At 41.4% G+C, this 20,399-nt stretch overlaps 2 protein-coding genes across 3 annotated transcripts in view; one reads left to right on the forward strand and one right to left on the reverse strand.

The window, feature by feature from the left end:
- Positions 1-18,087, forward strand: part of EZR (ezrin) — a 37,385-nt gene extending 19,298 nt beyond the window's left edge. Inside the window, exons 3-13 of one of the 2 annotated variants that reach the window (XM_053973161.1) lie at positions 3,435-3,530; positions 4,326-4,600; positions 5,402-5,485; positions 6,117-6,263; positions 9,646-9,742; positions 12,770-12,933; positions 13,848-13,978; positions 14,677-14,837; positions 15,107-15,199; positions 16,013-16,264; positions 16,579-18,087. In XM_053973161.1, the coding sequence (XP_053829136.1) occupies positions 3,435-3,530; positions 4,326-4,600; positions 5,402-5,485; positions 6,117-6,263; positions 9,646-9,742; positions 12,770-12,933; positions 13,848-13,978; positions 14,677-14,837; positions 15,107-15,199; positions 16,013-16,264; positions 16,579-16,743 (1,665 nt within the window). In that variant the 3' untranslated portion in view covers positions 16,744-18,087. The remainder of the gene's footprint in view (positions 1-3,434; positions 3,531-4,325; positions 4,601-5,401; positions 5,486-6,116; positions 6,264-9,645; positions 9,743-12,769; positions 12,934-13,847; positions 13,979-14,676; positions 14,838-15,106; positions 15,200-16,012; positions 16,265-16,578) is intronic. The other variant, XM_053973162.1, reaches the window with a different exon arrangement.
- Positions 18,088-18,246: 159 nt separating this feature from the next.
- The window catches only part of SYTL3 (synaptotagmin like 3), a 33,695-nt gene continuing 31,542 nt past the window's right edge, over positions 18,247-20,399 (reverse strand). Inside the window, exon 16 of the mRNA XM_053973160.1 lies at positions 18,247-19,257. Within this exon, the coding sequence (XP_053829135.1) occupies positions 19,127-19,257 (131 nt within the window). The 3' untranslated portion in view covers positions 18,247-19,126. The remainder of the gene's footprint in view (positions 19,258-20,399) is intronic.

A 20,399-nucleotide genomic window follows, 5' to 3' on the forward strand; every position in this document is an offset into this window, starting at 1 on the left:
GAGCTCGATGATCCTTGTGGGTCCTTTCCAACTCAGAATATTCTATGATTCGGTGACTGGAAATTTGCTGAAATGCATTTGAAACCTGCATTTTTATGGAACCAATACCTGCTGCTCGATCTTCCAGAGGAGAGTCACCAAGTTGATTAGGGAGATGGATCACCTCTCCTATGAGGAAAGGCTGAGAATTGGGATTATTCAGCCTGCAGAAGAGAAGGCTTTGGGATGACCTAACTGGAGCCTTCCAGTACCTGAAAGGAACCCTAAAAGAAGTTGGAGAGAGACTATTTACAGGGGCATGTAGTGACAGGGCAAGGGGGAATGGATTCAAAGTGAAAGAAGCAGGTTTAGATTAGATATAAGGAAGAAATTCTTTACTGTGATGGTGGTGAGGCACTGGAACAGATTGCCTAGAGAAGCTGTGGATGCCCCAACCCTGGAAGTGTTCAAGGCCCGCTTTGATGGAACTCTGAGCAATCTGGTCTAGTGGAAGGTGTCCCTGTGCATGGCAGGGGGGTGGAACTAGATGATCTTAAAAGTCCCTTCCAACCCAGGCCATTCTATGATTCCTTTAATTCTGATCACCATGGCATCAGAGTAACTTCTTCCCCTGGCCCTTTCATGTTAATCCAAAATAGAGAAATTGGATTTTATCTCCATCAGTACAAAAATCCAAATTACTTAAAGCCAGGTTTTTAAAAGCAATGCTTCAGATTAGACTGTATTTATGTCCTTATGACAAGCATTCAACAAGTACTTCCCTCCTCCATATATATTAACTAATGCTTACATCTGTTCAGAGTCAGGGTCGTGTCTCTGGCAGAAGAGAAACTACTTTCTCTGCTTTCAGCTGAGAAGTTCAAAATCCTGAGAACATGGAAAAGGCAGGATGTTTCAGATTCAAGATACTTCTGTTTTAGCTTGCTGTCTGGGTACTTTGGCATTTTTGAAGAATGCTTAGTGCACAATTGGGATAGACCTACTCCTCATGGAGATTTTCTCCTTACGTCTACTGGCATGGGTTTAAAACCTGTGATTGGAAATTCTTATCCATATTTCATACCTTGTTTGGGGTACTTCTCCATATCAAGGGAAGGCTGAGTTAGAATTTTGTAGCACAAAACCAGAAAAGGTGAAGACCATGCATTCTGTCTTCAGTTCTGTTGAGCAAGCCTTTCCCTAGGCCCTTATCTCGGGTGGAGTTTACACTCAGATAAAGCCTGTGGAGGCAACAGGTTTTCACAGGTATGGGGAGTGGCCCAACTGGAACTGCAGAACCACTGTGGGGGTTTTGAAGAAGCAAGCTATTTTTAAGAACTACAAGGTGATTTCTTGGCCTGGTTGTCAGCTAGCAGAGCTAGGCTTTGCTAGCATGACTGTATCCTGCATGTAAGGTGTATTATAGCTCCTTTTACAGGAGAGGGAAAATAGTGGAAACGTGTGAATATTAAGATCGTCTCCACTCAAGCCAGTCCTGTGCAGAGTTTATGCTGTAGTGAGGTCTGAGGTGTCCCAAGAACCAACTCAGTGGGCTCTGCAGCTGGCTGGAATATCTCCCAGGGAGTCATGTGCCCTCCTGACCATGAGTAAAAAAAAATCAAACGGAGGAGAGTGTAACTGGTGTTTTCTAGAAGTGAATGCATAACTGGATGGAATGGGAAGACTCAAGATTTGCGGCTTCATTCATTTGAGGAAGCAGAGGGGGTGTCTCTCATCTTTTATATAATGCCTCATTTCTTATTTCTTCCTTGTTTTGCCTTGGAGGAAGTTTACAGAGCATTTTGCAGTACAGGCTAAAACATTCTTTGTTCTTTGTATTGAAACTCAAGCAGTCAAATTATGAAGTTTAGCTTAATGCTTTCTCCTTCATTGCTTTTAGGTTTTGGAAGGAATTTGAGGGGTCATGATTTATGAAAGCTTTCTAACTCTATTTATAGGAAGTGTACTTTTTCTCTTATAAGAGACATTCAGAGATAATGACCTGATAACTGCTTGATTTATGCAACTTTTTATTTTAACAAAGTTGCAACATTCTTTTATGCAACAGGAAGTACCATACTCAACATACCCCTGGTTTTCTGTTAGACTTCTTAAAAATACATCCAGCTGTCAGAAAACTTGTCTCTTCCATGATGAAACAAGCCACTTTGTGGGATGAGGGACAAGGAATTTTAGTCAAGTAAAAGCTGAATTATAGACAGAGCCCAGCTCTTCTTTTAAAAGGACATGGGGTTTGGGGTTTTTGCTTGTTTGGATTGGTGGGTTTTATTGTCTTTTTTTGTAAACTCTAGTTAGGCTTGGCTAACGTGACATTGTATCTCTGAAGTCTGCTCTCCAGCCAGAGTTGATCAATATCGTAAATGTGGAGGTGAAACAGATCCTTGGTTGAGGTCTTAGACTTGTTGAAGCATATGTAACAACACATTCCCAAATCTGTCACACTTCCCTAACTAACTAAGTGGTTTTAAATACTTCTTGCCTTCCACTCAGTTGAGCTCTCAGTAGCGATGCCTACATCACTTTTTGAGGGGCTACTCTGTAAATAACACAACGGAAGTGATCCAGCTATGTAGGTAATAGATCTTTGCAGATTTTGGCTGTGTCTAGAGCACAGCTTTACAGGTAGATGAGCTGGCAGCCAAGCAGTTGGCTATAAGAACAAGCTGTCAAAAGTAGGTGAAGGTCATGGACTTGTTCGCTTTATGCTCCACTGAGGAAATGTAACATGTCCAAACAGGACTGCTTTTCTAGTAAGTGCACCATCCAGCCAATGGATGGTGTTTCTGTGTCTTTCAGCTGGTTAGTATTTACAATATATGAAATGAAGCTTGTCCTAATGTGGGGGCATTGACATATTTTTGTCCTTCATAAACTCAGCCTTTTGGGGAATTTAAAAAAGTAATAACCTTGACTGAGAATACTTACATCTTGTTTTAACTCTCAGAGCCTCACAGCAGTGGTGTGAAGCACTCTAGAAGGAATAGTCTCTGGTGACTGGCAGACAAGGTCACTTGAGCCATTAGTACTGCTAACTAGTTGTAGTTAGTACTAATACCATCCCACCAAAAACTTTGGTAACATAACTCATCTGCTTCACTAAGTACAGTTTTAAGATGGGTCAGTAGATAAAAGCAAGCAGAAACCCCACCATCTGCCTATGTATCAGTCTAGCAGTTGGTGGCCTGTCATTTGCTGTTTGTCTCACCTGCTTTCCCCAAGATCATCATCTTCTAGAAACTGGGTGGGACAAGTATCTTAGCCTATGCTGTCATCGTCATCTACAATGGCAGCTTTGTCTGCAAGGTGAAATTAAGAGATACCAAGTGAGTAGGTCTAGGCTGCACCCATCACAGGTGATGTGGGATCCAGGATACCTGGATCTCAAGTAAAGTTTTTCCTGCAATAGCTTTTTATTTTTTATCTTTCTGTTGCAGGTGGTTAAAACCATAGGTTTGCGAGAAGTGTGGTACTTTGGTCTTCAGTATGTGGACAACAAAGGATTCCAAACTTGGCTGAAGCTTGATAAAAAGGTAACAGACTTTGGGCTAATTGCTGGCCAAAGGTTAAAGCTTTTATGTGTCCTGATGTGTTATTGGCTGCAACTTTATACACCTTGTGCCTGCTGTTGATTGTGCCCTAATTTTCATAATTCCAGGATTGTTTTTAGAGATAACATTGTGGTCTCCATGGGTGAGGTGTGACATGGTAGAAGCCCTTTCATTCTCTGAGTTGCAGGAAGCATTTGCCAGATGAGCAGCAGCACCTTGATACTGTACTTTTTTGGGAGGAAGCAACTGCACTTTCTGTGGCTGGAGGAGCACCTTGGCTGTTGATGGGCTTAGGCCCTGCCTGTGCAAGATCAGTAGTGTGCTAATTGGAGAAGAGGCACTTCCAAGCTGGGCAGTCAAGGGCTGATGTCTCTGATGTGCTCCTGTTTTTGTATTCCCAGCTCTTATGAGGGCATGAACTGCTTTTCTTGATGCAGCAGTCAGTGGCACACCTGTTTAATGTCAGGGGGCTGTTCTCTGTCAGACACACACACAGTACTAAGTGGGTTTGCCATCTGATACAGCACAGTAAATCATTCTCCAGTGACCAGTGTTTGCTGTACAAACAGGATTTAACTAGCTTAGTTGGAAAACAATGCATCTCCCTCATGTTCTCTCCTATCAGTAAGCTGCCAGAATTAAGGAATTCCACTAAAGAGTTGACAGTCACTCCCCTCTTATGGCAAATGCCCCAAATTCTTTTTTCTGTCTAAAAGCAATCTATTCTATTGTTTGCAAAAAAAACCACCTCAGTTGTGGTGTCACCTCTGTCCTCAGGTTTCTGCTCAAGAAATCAGAAAGGAGAATCCCCTCCAGTTCAGATTCCGTGCCAAGTTCTTCCCAGAGGATGTGTCCGAAGAGCTGATTCAGGACATCACGCAGAAGCTGTTCTTCCTGCAGGTGAAGGAAGGGATCCTCAGTGATGAGATCTACTGTCCTCCTGAAACAGCAGTACTTCTTGGCTCCTATGCTGTGCAGGCCAAATTTGGAGATTACAACAAAGAGGTGCACAAGCCTGGATACCTCAATTCAGAGCGTCTGATCCCCCAAAGGTGAAGGAATTGGCTGATGCAGTCTCTTTTAATTTTTTTTTAATTTGAATTCTATTTAAATGTAAAGAGTTTTATTTAAAAATATATTTGGCTTTTTTTCTGAATTGATTTATATATAATTGTGGTTTTCCCTTATTTTATTTCTACCTGTCATATTTGAGTATGTTTTTCTTCTCCTTGGGTTGGGTTGGTTAGAGAGGAAATATAGTTTTGTGTTCAGCTTTTATTTCTTAAACACTGCTGCCTTGCTGATAACTGTGGCAGTATGAATGTTTCCTCTTTAAGAAGAAAAGAGCAGCATTAAGTCAAGAATATGTCATTCTTGAAGAAGGTAGGGTTGTGTGTCCTTAATCCTAATGTACAGTCCTAAAAAACTTGTATGTGGAAAGCATGTCTTGTGGCTACACAGTCCATCCCCACACAGGATCAGTGGATGTTATCAGACCAATGGCTTCTGTTTACCCTTTCTGATGACACTGTAGCAGTGTCTAATTCCTGGGATTGCACCAACTTTTGCTTTGCTGTAATCCCCTGGTGTCTACAGTATGTGTGTGATTTGTTTGCAGAGTTTTGCTTATACCTCTCATGAGTCTGGTCAGTGACCAGAAAGGCTTTGCAGAGGATTATTGCTCATTCTGCATTGCTCTGCTGTTCTCAAAGAGAACATCTTTGGGCTGAGTAGGGTTTTCCTTTTGGCTACAGTAAGGCTTCCACCAGGGTGAGAGTAAGACTATAGCAAAGATCACCATCAGTGGATACTGCAGGACATCTAATCTTGCTGATATCTGTTTCCTTGTGTAGGGTGATGGACCAGCATAAACTCTCCAGAGAGCAGTGGGAAGAACGGATCCAAGTGTGGCACGCTGAGCACAGTGGCATGCTCAAGTGAGTGTTTTGTGTTGGTCCTTGGACTGGTCACCTTGCTGTTTGTTTGATTACTTTAAGTTTGCATTTCTACAACATGGTTTTGTTAGTCTGTGGTTTAGACTCTGAGTTGCTTGTGTGAGCCTACTCCTGGTATGTATGTAGTTCAGTATTGAATCACATGGTAAAGCACAGTAGTATATTTTGTTCTGGTGCTGAGAACAGCGTGGCTTCCTGAAGATCTTGGACCTGTGCACATTGTATTAGTGATAGCTTTGAGTGGGAAAAAGAGTAAAGGTGTGTGTCAAACCTTACAGTCATTGAAGCATTTGTATTGACAGATGGGGAAAGCTCAGATCCTAGACCTTTCATACTCACTGTACCCTGAGACAAGGATGAGTGCTGAGAGAGGTGAATGCTGCTGATTTCTTGTCTGGAAATCCTAGGGATTGGTATATGGGAATATTATGTGTGTGTGCTCGTAGATGTGGTATCATAACTTCTAAAGTGAGTCCTAAATGGTGAATGTTCATTTTTAACTTCTATGTTTGAAGTGAGGTATAGGATTTTTTCTTTTTTTCTTCTGAGGTGTTTGTGTTTTCTGAGCAGATGTTGGTTTCTCATTTATCTGACTTCTTCCTGTCTCAATCAGAGAGAATGCCATGCTGGAATACCTGAAAATTGCCCAAGACCTGGAGATGTACGGAATCAACTACTTTGAAATCAAGAATAAGAAAGGAACTGACCTTTGGTTGGGGGTCGATGCCTTGGGGCTCAACATCTATGAAAAGGATGATAAGTAAGGGGTTTTTTTTTGGTTGTTTTTTTTTTTTTTGCCTCTGATCTTCCAAAGAGGGCTGGTATGGGACATTCCTCATTTGCAGGAATGCTTGTGTTCCAATTTTGGATGAGTAGGTGAAGCTAGGAGATGGGCTTTCACGTCACTTGTGCTTTCATGTCTTTCCTGGCCTGCTAACACTACCTGCTGTATAGAGATGTCAGTTGTACAATGCCATCTTCATAATCGTGCACAGTAGTGGAGCTGAATCCTGAACTGAGGAGTTTACCAGGCTTTTCCTTGAGCCAGATCACCAGGTTTGCCATCAGTGGCCACAACATGAGAACATGGCTAGGCTAAGGTTATCTGCAGTGTTCAGACACCTAAGGAAACTCCTATCCTGAAGTTAATGATGGATGAATGTGCAGGTGCCCGGTTCTGAAAAAGGCAGATTATGGGGTGGACACAAAAGCAAACCTGGGTGACACCCGGAACCGAGGGAGAGGCTAACCTATATAGTTACTGTGAACAAGGAATGAAATGAAGGCTTACTGAAGTATGCATAGTTTTAATCAGCCCTTCTGGTAAAAGCAGAGCCATTATTAATTGGATAGTAGGTGGGAAATGATAGACTACATCTATAAATAAACATAATAAGAAGGTGAGAACAGCTGTGTCTAAGCCTGCTAGTCTCTCCTAATACTCTGCAACTGAAGGATTGAAGGGAGTTAAAATAGATATTTTTTCGATGGAGCATTGCTGTCAAGACTGCTTTCTTTTCCTCTCCTCAATGTTTCAAATCTTTGTTTAATGTGACTAATCTGACTATCATTAAAATACAGAATGGATTTCACCTGTTCTACATCTTTGCCTCCAAAAAGCTTTGAATGCAACCCAAATATTAATTGGAAGTCTTTGCATCTTCTGTTGATAAGGCAAAGAGAAAGGCAGTCTTTTCTGCAATGCTAATATGGGCTGTCACCCAGAAAACAAGGAGTGTCACTTGAAAGAAAAGTAGTTTCGCTCATGTAATACTTCAGTCTTGAATGACTGGTCTTGCTATGTAACCATGGTCACACAAACAGGTTTTTCAAGCTGCAGAAATCAAGAGTGTAGCCATTGACTGTGAAGACCTATCGAGAGCGTTTGCAAAACAAATACAGTGCTGGAATAAACTGCTTATTTCTGCTGTAACTCTTGCCACTATATAATTAAGTCTTTCCAACAGATGTGGGGACTAGAAAAATAGTAATGTGTGTGGCACCTCTGGTTTGTAGGTGCAGAGTTTGGGGACTGAGGGCAGAGATGAAGAAGAAGAGATTTCATTGTTGAAGTTTAACATGAGGAAAATGAGGCTGTGCTGTAGGTGTGTGAGCCTCTATATGCAGTGCATGTCAATGTCCTGTTTCTAGGTATATTCAAGCTTTTATTTTTCATGCATTAAAGGGAAGAATCTGCAGTAGAATTTATTAATGAGTGAATTATTTTAGTTGTCTGTCATACTGTATTATCTAGGATTTAAGCACTTGTACTAATGTGATGGAGGCTGGAGTAATTAGTTAATCTTAGTCTAATCAAATAATTTTCTTTACAGTTCTTAATGTTACACACACACACACACACACACAGTTGCATAACCTTGCAGTCGAGTTAGAGGTTAGGGAGTGGATAGTTCTGAAGAGCGTGAATTTTATTCTTGATATCTGAATTTAAATGAAGCAAGGGTTTTTTTTTGTGCTTGGACCCAGCAAAATCTTTTGATGTAGTAGCTTTCCATATCTTTGACAATGAATGAAATTCCTCCCAAAATTGCTCTTTTTTTCTTTAATCAATTTGGTCCATAGAATTCTTACAGAATTTGAGTGGTGCACTGTGATGCAACATTTCTGTAAGTGGTAAACATTAAATACTTGTGCCTTCAAATAATTTGCAAGAATAATTGTGACAGAGACACAATTGGAGGGGTTAGAGAATAACAAGAAGATTGCTTGTCGGTATTATTTTTTACATAAGACACGATTCTTAATCATTAACAGCTATCTCTAGAGACTATACCCTCCCTTGCTAGGAGAAAAATAAAAGAATAATAATGTGATATTAAATATAAAAATAAAATATTTGGTTGGGGTAGTAAAAGGACTTTATTATAGTCAAATGCACAAGTCCTTGCGATGCTAGAACTTGCTGCAGAGCTGATCAGGTGTGTGAAGGTGAAGTGTTGGAATGGCTCAGAAACATTTGATCTCATGACAAACTGGGTGCTTTTTATATGCAAGACTCTGGAGAAATTAAGGCAGAGGAAAATCTCAAGTGTTTAGTGAGTCATATAGAAAAATTTCAGTCAACAGACCTGGACTCCTCAGCAGTGAGGAAGAGCTAGGAGTCTGAATCTTGCCCTTTGCTTCATAGGGGAGCTTTTCAGTAGTGAGGAGCCACGTGGCACAGCTCACTGCATGACCAGCGAGTAAAGTTCCGCTTGGTGACTCATGGGATGGGCTGAAAGAGCAGTTTGTATGGAAGGAAAGAACAGGGCCCTTTGTTACTAATCTTGCCTATAATCTGGGGGAGGAGATATTTGAAGGGAGGGTGTCAAGAGGATGGAGCTAGGCTCCTCTCAGTGGTGCTGAGCAATGGGGCAAGGAGCAGGCACTGATGCACAGGAAGTTCCACCTGAATGTGAGGAAGAACTTCTTTACTGTACAGGTGACCATGCACTGAAGCAGATTGCCCAGAGAGGCTGTGGAGTCTCCCTGACTGGAGGTATTCAGGATGCAATCCTGTGCCATGTGCTCTGGGATGACCCTGCTAGAGCAGGGAGGTTGGACCAGATGATCCTCTGTGGTCCCTTCCAACAAGACCCATTCTGTGAAACAAAAGAAAATAAATCTTCTCCTACCAATGGTGCCTGTCCAGTACTTCAGAGTGAAGGCAGCATGAAGGTGACTGGGCTAGCTGTAACACAGCAGGGTAGGTTTGCCTGTGAGTGCTGTAAGGTGTGGGGAGCAGCTCAGTTACTTTGGCTTATGCCTCCCATGATGTGTGAGAGGCCTGTGCAGGGAAGCACTGCACATAAAGTCTGCATGCTATGGATTTTGGGCCCAGAGTTAAAAGAAACAAGCTTAAAAGCAGCTGTGCATGTGGCTTCAGTAGAGTCCATTTCCATTTTCCCTATTACATAGCCAAAAGTCAGTAGGCTGGCTGATGAAAATGAGAAGAAACTCAGTAAGAGATGTTATTGGGCTTCTTTTCCTACTCCCTGTAGTATTCTGGTTCAGTTACTGTCTTCTCTCTTTAGAGAAAGCTTTGTGAAGCATTGCATTCCACCAAGTCTGTTTGTTGGAAGCAGTATAAGGGAAAAATGCTTATTGCATCATCCCTTAAAACAAGTTTTTCTTCTTTCCAGACTAACTCCGAAGATTGGGTTCCCCTGGAGCGAAATCAGAAACATCTCTTTCAATGACAAGAAGTTTGTTATAAAGCCTATTGACAAGAAGGCACCAGTAAGTATATCTAGAAGGGACTCCTGGATACTGCCTATGAACAACTGATACTATTTAATCTCAAAATAAAGTAGTCTTGGGAGAGGAGAAAGCCGCAGATATTCTAGATGCAAAATAAGCATTTGTATTTAGAGTGCATTTAGAGCTGCTGTTTTTTCTGTGCAGCATAAATGAAGGGCTGATAATGATAGCTAATGTGGAAAAATACAAGGATTTTACAACTGCAGAGTCCTTTTTTTTTTTTGTAGTAAACTGGGTAACTTCATGCTCAAATTTGAGATTCTTTGCTAGTTCGCTAGTTCTGTGAGTCCTCTCTGCATATCTTTCAGTGCATGCAAGCTGATAGGTAAATTTTATTTTTGTTTTTTCATTTAAAAATACCCAATTAAAAAAATTACAGAAGTAGTTCAAATGCTACTGCAAAACCACATGGATACATATGGCTTTCCCATCCATCACTGCTCACTTCCACACTACTGACAGATTAAAATATGGTGTTCATTGACTTTCTTGAACACCAAGATAAATCTCAGGGATATGACTTTGGTGGAGAGCTGAAATGTAGCTACCTGTGAATGTTGCTTTTCAATACTTAAAAGTATGTTTTCAGAGTTATTTTAGTGAGGAATTAGAAACTTATTTTGACCTGTTGAGGACGTAAGGTGGAATAACTGGTATAGGTGGATGTCATTCTGTCAGTCTTGTGAAATTATTGGAGTAGTTGAGAAAGACCTTCTCTGCTCTTCCCCAACCCCAGTACTTGGCCTTGGTGGGTAAGTACAGCCCAGAGAAATAATAAGCAGCCTGGCTTTGGCAAAGGATGATGGCTTGTAAATATCTCTAACACAAAAAGATCCTCCCAGTAATTTAAAGGATACTAATGCACTGTATGCTGCAGGGATTCTTCCTTCCCCCAGCTAAGAACCTGGGGGAGAGGAGCTTTTTTGGGAAATGCTGTTAGTGAAAACAACAGAACTCCCCAGAGACAAAAAGCTGGTCTGTCAGGCATGTTTTTCTCAATAGAAGAGCCTCTTGCATGTTTTGTACATAATTACAAAACACAGATCACAGCTTGCCACCCACTCCCCAAAGAGAAAATCTGAGTTTGAAATGGAAGGCTTGCAAAAGGCTGGTACAGAAAGGTGTTAGCATTGAAAACCTCAGTTATGTTTCCTCCTTCCTTGTCAATTGTTATTTTCCCTCTGGCTGGTAGTATGTTTAAAGCTGTGCCTAAAATAAGAATTTACCTGGGCACTAATTTTGAGTATTCAGGAAGCTGTCTGTGTCTTTTTGTGTGCTTATGTCTCCTTTTAAAAAGGCAGGCATTATAACTACAGCAAAATACTCAGTCCACCCAAGTTGTGGGTTGGAAGCTCTCTTTTAATTTGGAGGATTCTATATGCCTGTGTTTAAATTTACAGTAATGTATAGGACAGAGTCCTGTGGCACCTTGCCGAGCATAAGCTTTTTAATTTTTGGGCTTTGTCTGCCCTTACACTCCAAGACCTTCAGCACATTATCTTTAAAATACCAAGGTGCAATTCTCCCAGATCTGGGGTAGGCTGGGGAGGAGGAAAGAAAGGAATTCTTTTATATTTGTATTTGAATGTTGTGTCCCTTGATTATGGCCTTAAATGACAAAAGCAAGCACCGTCCATACCCTCAGTATTTACTTCCATGTAAGTGAGCTTTGCCTCAGCACAGGACCTGTTCATCACAATGTGCACAAACTGTTTGTTTTTACAATTACTTGTCGGAAGTAGGAGGTTGGATGAGCAGCTTACAGTCACAATTATCAGGATCAGACCTGTGAGCCTCGGAATGGCTCCAGCAGGATTTAGTGGAGAGCACAGCACACTGCCCTGACTGCCTCTTCTGCAGCCAGTGTGTGCATTAGGGAAATGCATTGGAGAAAATCAGTCTTTGTCAGCATATTCATTGTAATACCACTTAGGGAGCTTTTAATTGCTTAGTGTGACTACTAGTTTTCCCAGAGATAGCCACAGTTGTGCTTCTGAGCTCAGGCAATTAAAAACATGATCACTGCTTCCATACCTGGTTCCATCTCTTGCTAGCAGTGAGGCAATCCACAGGAGAGTAATTCCAAGGAATGGGCACTGGTTTATGATGGTAATGTCGCAGCTTGCCCACTATCCTTGTAGTACACAGAAAAAGCACAAGGATGTTTATCCACTGTGTAAGTTTAGACTATGTTGTAAATGCGTATGGTTGAGGACTCATAAAAATTATCAGGGAGGTAGTGAACTTGGGCCCTCTGTATCCTTTCCTTAGCTGGTGTTCTTCTAGAAGAGCTAGTCTGATTTATAGTTTCTGTAAAAGTCTGATTATAAGACAGGTAATAAGAAATCTGGGAATGTCCTTTTTACTGAATCAGAAATTTTAGAATATTCTGTGTTTTGTTACTGCCTGCAACCTGATATTACAAATAACCCATGTGGTTGGTGGTTAAAAATTAGTTTTTATTTGACACTCTTGTAACAGCCTAGGTCAACTTAACCAGGAAATGCCATGGAATGGAAAAGAATTATATTGAAAGGCATTTTTCTCTGAAAAAACACATGGGGCCTTGAATGTTGATTCAAATAGATCAAGAAATTCTACAAAGTTACATTTGTAGTTTGTGCTCTGTCTTTTGGTCACAAAACTGCAAACTGAAAAACTACTCAACACTGCATCTGTGTGTTGCCCAGATGTTTACCTGCCAACCCAGAACCTTCTGCAACATCTAACAGTCTCCATTTAAATGAGACTTCATCTATCTGGGATTTTCTCTAAAAGATGCTTTATCTAGAAGAGTAACTTGCACATTCTATGTAGACTTTAAATGGAGAATATAAATCACAATAGTTTTAGCTTCAGATGATATTTGCAGTCCCTACTGCTGTGTTTAAATGGCCTTGCATGTATGTCTGGATTAGAATTAAATTAGTGACAAGATGTTCTGTCTGCAGTTAGCTGGGAGGAGAAAGAGTATTTGGAAAAAACTGACCGTGGTGTCTCTCCTAGGACTTTGTGTTTTATGCCCCTCGCCTGAGAATTAACAAGAGGATCCTGCAGCTCTGCATGGGCAACCATGAACTGTACATGCGGCGCAGGAAGCCCGACACCATTGAGGTGCAGCAGATGAAAGCCCAGGCCCGGGAGGAGAAGCACCAGAAACAACTGGAAAGGTGGGTGTGGATACAGGCAGCTGAAGTGGCATGGCAGAAATAAATGACACCGAAGTGCCAGGGCTCAGCAAGCAGCTGTATCCCCGGGCAGGGGTCAGTAACGTGCCCAAGGCTCTGAGCTATCCCAGGCTCAGGAGGAGCACGTGTGGCCCTGGAGCTCTGGAGTATGGGCAGGGATCTGGGGGTCCTGCAGTGGGACTGTGTTACTCTTCCTGCTTGGTCCTGTGCCCACACAGTCAGCTATCCTGGCTGCAGCCTCAGGAGCTGCAAGAAAATGTACAAGGCACAGCAGGCTCTGGTGTGGTGGTGTGCACCTAGAGAAGGGTTTTCCTGACTCTGGAGTGTTGGCATCTGATTTATGTGCTGGGCCATGGAATGGTTGGGAGTAAGGGGAAGCCTTCACAGGGAGCACATATGTGTATACTGTAAAGACAGAAGGAACTGGGAGATATCTTACAGGCAAGGAAAAAGGAATAGCATTCTACCACTGGCTGGGTTGCTTATGATTCAAGAAATCATGATGCTTTTCTCCTGAACTTGTGGTTTATCTCAATTCCCTCAGTGCTGTTGTTTTCACACCTCCTTGCCTTTCCATATGGCAGAAGTAACAAAGTTACATCTCTTCTGCCTTGCAGTACAAGTCCTGTTTTTCTTCTGGGTGTCTAGCAGCTATTTGGTGTTCTAAATTCCTGTGGCAACCAACAAAAATACAATTGCTTTTATGAAATGGGGTATCTAAAACAGAGCAAAAATTCTGAAGAGATGAAGAAACAGCCTATTTCTGTCTTCTGGCTCCTGTTTTGTGGCAGCCACTTTCCCACTGAGCTACCTGGAGAGATTCCTAGCCAGCTTTCTTGTCTGGCAGTAGCTTGGGTCTGAAAGTGAGCTTCCAGCATGAAATGTGTTTCTAACAGGAAACAACTAGAAGATGAAAAGAAGAGGAGAGAGACAATTGAGAGGGAGAAAGAGCAAATGCTGAGGGAGAAGGAGGAGCTGCTGGTGAGGCTACAAGAGTATGAAGTGAAGACTCAGAAAGCAGAGAAAGGTAAAGTATTTGTCTTGGCAGACTAGACCACGTATTGTGCTCCATAGAGGGATTGTACGGGTTGCTACCCATGCCTTCCCTAAATCTGGTGGCACTGGGATCACTTGGCAAGACTTACTAATGTCTGTCTGCCTATACAGCTAAATGTACAGATGTGCATCCAAAGTATGAAAGTAGCATAATGTAATATAAAATCTGCAGATTTTGTTTGGAAACTGAAGGGCAGGAACTCTGTTTTCCCATGTTGCCAGGAGGATTTAAGTAGCACAGCCTCTTCCAGCAGCGAGCAAGAGTCCAGCCCTCAAGTACTTTTTACTAACTCCCAACAGAAAAGTATTTTGAGAACAAATCTTTCCAGTGAAATGGAAGCTTCTGTTTCAATGCACAGAAGAACACATTGGAGGCAGCGACGTCTGGTCCATGCAGCAAGCTGTCAATTAATGGCAGCAGAGTCATGTCAATGTTACAGACTTCAATGCAAACATCTTGCAGAAGATTTAATTACAATGTTCATATGACTACTTCTGAATCCAGTTACTTGGTGTATTCTGCAAATAATTACTTTGAGGAGCACAGTGAAGGGAGTATTCCAAGCTGGAGTAAAGTTCTGTCATGACTTCTGCAGTTACCTAAGAGACTGAAGTTCCTTAGCTTTGACCAGACTTGTGGACTAACCACATTGATCTGACTCTTTGCAGAGCTATCAGATCAGATCCAAAGAGCCATTCAGCTGGAGGAGGAGAGGAAACGGGCCCAGGAAGAGGCAGAACGCTTGGAAGCTGAACGTTTGGCAGCTCTGCAGGCCAAGGAAGAGCTGGAGAGACAAACTATGGACCAGATAAAGAGCCAGGAACAGCTGGTAAGACTCAGTTATTTTGAGAACAAGATACACAAGCATATTACTGAGTAAGACAAAGCCATCATGTCCAGGGAAAATCATAGTGCAGTGAGGTACTGGGCCTCATCATTGTGGCACTGGTTTCTGTCATAAGCAATCTAATCTTTAGTTCTTAGTTTCCTATTCAGTCTCTATTAGAGTTAACAGTATTTTTTATTGTGTTTGGTTTTTCTGATTGGGTTGGTGTTTTTTCTAAGAGTCCTTGTAATTCCCATTTTATTATTCAACAGGCTACAGAGCTTGCAGAGTATACAGCCAAGATAGCACTTCTTGAAGAGGCAAGGAAGCGTAAAGAGAGTGAGGTTGAAGAGTGGCAAATCAGAGTGAGTATCTGCTTTACAAGTTACTCTAAAGTTCTGTGCTTAAGCAGAGCATACTGTGGTTCTTAGCCTGGTGTGACTTCTCAAACATGTGGAAGCAAACATCTGTATAGCAGTGAAAAAGACCAAACTTGTAACGTGCAAACTTGAATGTGCAATACATCTGCAAACACACCTTTCTTCCAGCAACCCTTCAATCAAAAGTCAGAATGAAAACCTGTATAAAACTTAAAAACGTGATCATTGTCTTGGAGCCTTGGAGAGAAAGGGGCACATGAATAAATGATGTATGTAATCCATGATATAATATCTGAAAACATTACATCAGTCAAGAGAAGATGCTGCAAATGCAGCCACACTGCACATATCTGTTTTGAGGAGCATGTGCTGTTGTTGGTGGCTTCCTGGTACCTGTATCAGGAAAGTTTAATAAACTGCTGCACTAAAACCACACAAGGCTCAGAGTGCTGGTGCTCCCAGTGCACTGTAAAACACATGGGAGGGCAGAACCACTGCAGCAGCAGGGAAGGTGACTGCCTGGTGTGTAATTGCACTAAAAATGCCAAATTAGATTCCCAAATTTCTCTGTGAAAGCGGTGTGTCATTGGCCTACAGCTCTTCAAATGGAGAACAGAATGACGGTAACTGTAAAAAAAAAACCAAAACAAAAACCAAACAAACATATTCTCTGTGGAGTACCATGAGTCTCTTGCTTTTCAAGTAGATGGAAAAAAACTTGTAAGCATTTAAGTGTTCATTAAGCTGATTTAAAGCAAGAAATGCATTTTAAATATTTTTTACTTTTTTTCCCCAAAGGCCAGGGAAGCACAGGAGGATCTGGTAAAGACCAAGGAGGAGTTACACCTAGTAATGACTGCTCCACCTCCACCTCCACCCCCTGTCTATGAGCCAGTGAATTACCACGTCCATGACAACTTGCAAGATGAGGGCTCTGAGTACTCCGCCTACAGCGCTGAGTTCTCTAGTGAGGGCATCAGGAATGACCGCAACGAAGAGAAGCGCATTACTGAGGCAGAGAAGAACGCACGAGTGCAGAGCCAGCTGAGGGTAAGGCACTGCTTGGAGGAGGCACAGGAATTGAAACAATCAGTCCTGGACAACAGGTCCCTTAACCACTTGGTTAAACACACAAAGCACAACAGTTTCTCTTTGTTTACAGTTCCTATAGTAAGTTTGAAATAAAGGCAAGCTATATAAAATTTTCTCTCATTGCTCAAGCTTTGAGATTGCTTAAATCATCCATTATGGTTTTGGAAAGGCCAGGTCCTATCCACCTCACTGCTCTGTCCAAGCATTAACACGACTGACAGGAGCTGAGAGCGTCTCACAATAACCTGTATTTATTGTTCTTCGTACTGCAGGCACTGACAGATGAGCTGGCCCAGGCTCGACATGAGGACAAGAGGACCCAAAACGATATCATCCACTCGGAGAACATGCGCCAGGGACGGGACAAGTACAAGACGCTGCGGCAGATCCGGCAAGGCAACACCAAGCAGAGAATTGATGAGTTTGAGGCAATGTAAAGATGCTTTTAAGTAGAAGACAGGACTGTGGGAAGGGCAGATCTTAATGCTGTGTTCTTGTTTAGGGGTTTTTACTGTATTGGTTTTTTGTTGTTTTTTTTTTTTTCCTCTGAGGAGGGGTCACTGTATGACTCTTAACCAATGTTCTCTAAACCCAGAGGTGTTTGAATCTTCCTTTTATTCTGAACCTTCTGTGAAATTTGGTATAGTTTAAAACTTATTGTACCACAGATCCTGGTAACTTGCTTATGCCTTTACTTAGTGCCAAAAGGCCTTATGTCACATCTCTCTTTAAGCAAGACAAATTTTAACAGGCAGTGCTTCTATTTAAAGATGTGTGTCCTGTGCAGGTGCTGGATTCAGCCTGGTCTAAAAGATAAGCATCTGTGGGTGAATTTTGTGCCATATATCTTTGTATTATTAGCTACAGTGTAAAGTGTAACAGCTGAGAAGACAGGTTGTGGAACTCAGGATTTTCAAGCACCTGTATGTGTGTTGTACATCCACGCAGAGGTGCTTGTAAATCCTGTTTTTTTCTTGGTCTTGATGCTCATGTTCCCCCTTCCCTGCCCCCCCACACAAAAGAACTGACAACACCTCAGAACTACTTTGTGTAGAAATTGATATTTTCTAGTTGCTCTTCTCAACTGGAGAAATGGTGCAGTGATGGCTCAGAAGTGGCATAGGGACACTGATACCCTCTTCATGTAACAAGTAGCAAATACTCCTGGAATCTAAGACACCACTGTGTTTGCATTCCAGCTTCATTACTGATCAGTTGTAGTGTAGTATTTATAAATATATATATAAAACATGCAATATGTGAATTGCAGTACTAGTTTAAGGGAAATAGTTTTGCTCTGTATATTTTGTTACTTTTCAGATTTAATAAGACTTGCATCTGTAAAAATGCCTAAGCAAGACTGTAGTCTGATACAGTGCAGCTGATTATTTACTATAAAGCATTATTTGTAAAGATCATTTTTTTACTTAATGAAAACTGTTATATGTACACATGATCCAATATATACAATTTTACTGCACCTATTTTTCTAACAAATTTTCTAATTTTTTTAAATGTTTGATTTAAAGTTTCAGACTCCAAAGATGAAGGGACTGCTTGTTTATATCACAGTTGTATTCTCTCTAGTAGAGAGCATTTCTGTGACCATCCTTCCCCCACTCTCCCCTTTTTTCCTTGAAAATCTGTTAGAAAGTGAGATACAGTACATTGTCACCTCTTCATTTACAATATCTATGCTGCGTTATACTTGAGTTGAATCTTGTGTGGGGTTTTTTTATTTGCAGCAGCCATCTAAATAAAAGATCTGCAAAGTAACAAAGGTGATGGAGTGAAGTGTTTCTTGTGTGGGGTGTATTTTGACTAAGTTGCACTACTGCTCTTTTAGTTCCTGAGCTTAACTTATGAGTCCCTGTGTTTTTAAATCTCAAATCCTTAAAAGCCACACTGACCTAGAAAGGAAGAAGGGGGAGTACTTAAAGTAAGGACTAAAAGTATAACACATCAACACAAGTTACAGTTATACACAAGAAGTTTCTGATGACTGTAAAGCTACATTCAAGGCAAGGCAAACTTGACACAGAAGTTTGGCCCTAAGCTTGTCCACATGAGGAAATGATAAACTTAGCTAAACTTTTGTCATGTGCTATACACCCTATGGATCATAGTTGTTAATTCTGTCTTACAGTGGCAGCTGATAAGAAGGGACTTGTTACACCCACCCTTATTCCATTGGCTGTAGTCCCACCCTGCTACTGACAGGGAATTTATACATTTAACTTTCTAAGCACCATGCGGTAGCACACATTTGAGAGACATGGCCACAGGTCAAAGCTTTTTAGGATCACGTGAAATAGAGTGGCAGTGTAGTTAATGCTGAAGCACAGAGACATTAGCATCACCCCTTTGCAGCCAGCAAAGATAAGCTGGTTTTGCATTCGGCGGCTAAAACATCAATGTAAGAATGAAACAATGTAACTTTTTTGTAACAGTTATTTTCTCAGAAGTAGTCCTAGTTGTGATTTAAATTAATACTAACAGTTCTGCTAGGCCAGGAAGAAAATGGAAAGCTGCACATTGTTGGGCTCCTGTTGCTTTGATAGCATAATGCATCTCAAACTGAGGCTCTCACTCCTGAACAAACATTATCCTTAAACTCCAGTTAGAGACACAGGCCAAAGCCTTAACTTTTGAAGAAATAAAACATTCAGAATGTCACACACATTCAAACACATAATTCTATTCCCAAAAAAACTGGAATAGGTGCTATTGCAGTGTACCTTTCCCAGACCTGAAGCATATGTACCACTTCAGTTTAAAACATTGGACATGGGAAAGGAAAAGGTGTTGTGTGATAATCTCTCATGATTTAAAGTTTTCCTTATTTGAATGCAGTACAAGTGTGAAGTCCATCCACGTGTTTGGGTTGTGAAGCACTTCCTGCCATTTGAGCACTCCCTGAGAAGCAAGGTCCATAGAGCCAAAGAATTCCTCTGCGAGAAAGCAAAAGGAAAGATCAGAGTTACCTTTCACTTGGCCTTACCCAACTTCTGGCCAACCCTTTCACCCACTTCTACAGTAATTTCAGCTGTTCTGTAGCTCCTGAGGCACTAATTTCAATACCTGGTATTTATACTTTTGAACTATTATTTACATCCTGTTAAACTGGGAGCACTTTCTAAAGAGTGCAACCTGCAGCAAAGAAGACGTTTCTGGCTGTATGACTAAAAGCAGGAGAACAAGTGTACATGCTCATAAGTAGCAGAATGACACTAAGCCTCCTGCTTCAGTTCATTCCATGTTTAGGACTTGGATCACTTACAAGAGATATATCATCCCTGCTCTAGCAGAAAGGCAAATGCTGGCTAGGATAAGCAAAACAACTTCATGAGGAAGCCTGCATGACTTGAGTTACCACTAGTGATAATACTCCTGTAAACTGCATGCTGATACCAAAACAACATTTGACCCTTTCCTCTCAAATACTGAAACCCAGGGCACTTAACTCACTGGGAGAACAAGGGTGGGAGACTTTTGAGCAGCTTTCAAGGGACAATGCTTCCCTGCTCAACTACTAGTGAAACAGGGCCTATTTAGCGAGTAGAGGGTTTCTCAGACATTACTCAGCCCTGAGAAAGCTCACACTTATGTTAGAGCAGAGCCCAAAACTTCAAACATCCAACAGCCCCTTTGGAGCAAGTTTCACCTTGATTGGATTGATGTGCAGATATAAAGTAATGAGCACAAACATAAGCAAGGTTGGAGTCTATGAGATTATTAGTTCTCCTGCTTCCTTTTGATGAGAAGTTAATTAAAATAATCCAATTCATAGAAAACAACTAAAGGAATAAGTCTTTAAAATTATGTAGAGCTCTGTGTGAGTTAAAACCACACAATTTCTGTGCTTGTCTTAGCATGGCTCTGACCCATAAAAATCACCATGCTAACAACCTTGATCTTCTGCACAGACCTGAACAGAAGCACCTGTATCAGTTCTTGCATGATCAGAGCCCAAGACTGAAAGTTGCTTAGGACAGAGGCTGGGACTGCATGTGTAGGCATGTGAAAGCAGGTAATAAATAGCACAGTATAATTTATTATTGCTTGGGATGTAAACTAAATGCACTTTTCCCCA

This window comes from Vidua macroura, chromosome 3 (assembly GCF_024509145.1).
Source record: "Vidua macroura isolate BioBank_ID:100142 chromosome 3, ASM2450914v1, whole genome shotgun sequence".
Taxonomy (NCBI): Eukaryota; Metazoa; Chordata; class Aves; order Passeriformes; family Viduidae; genus Vidua; species Vidua macroura.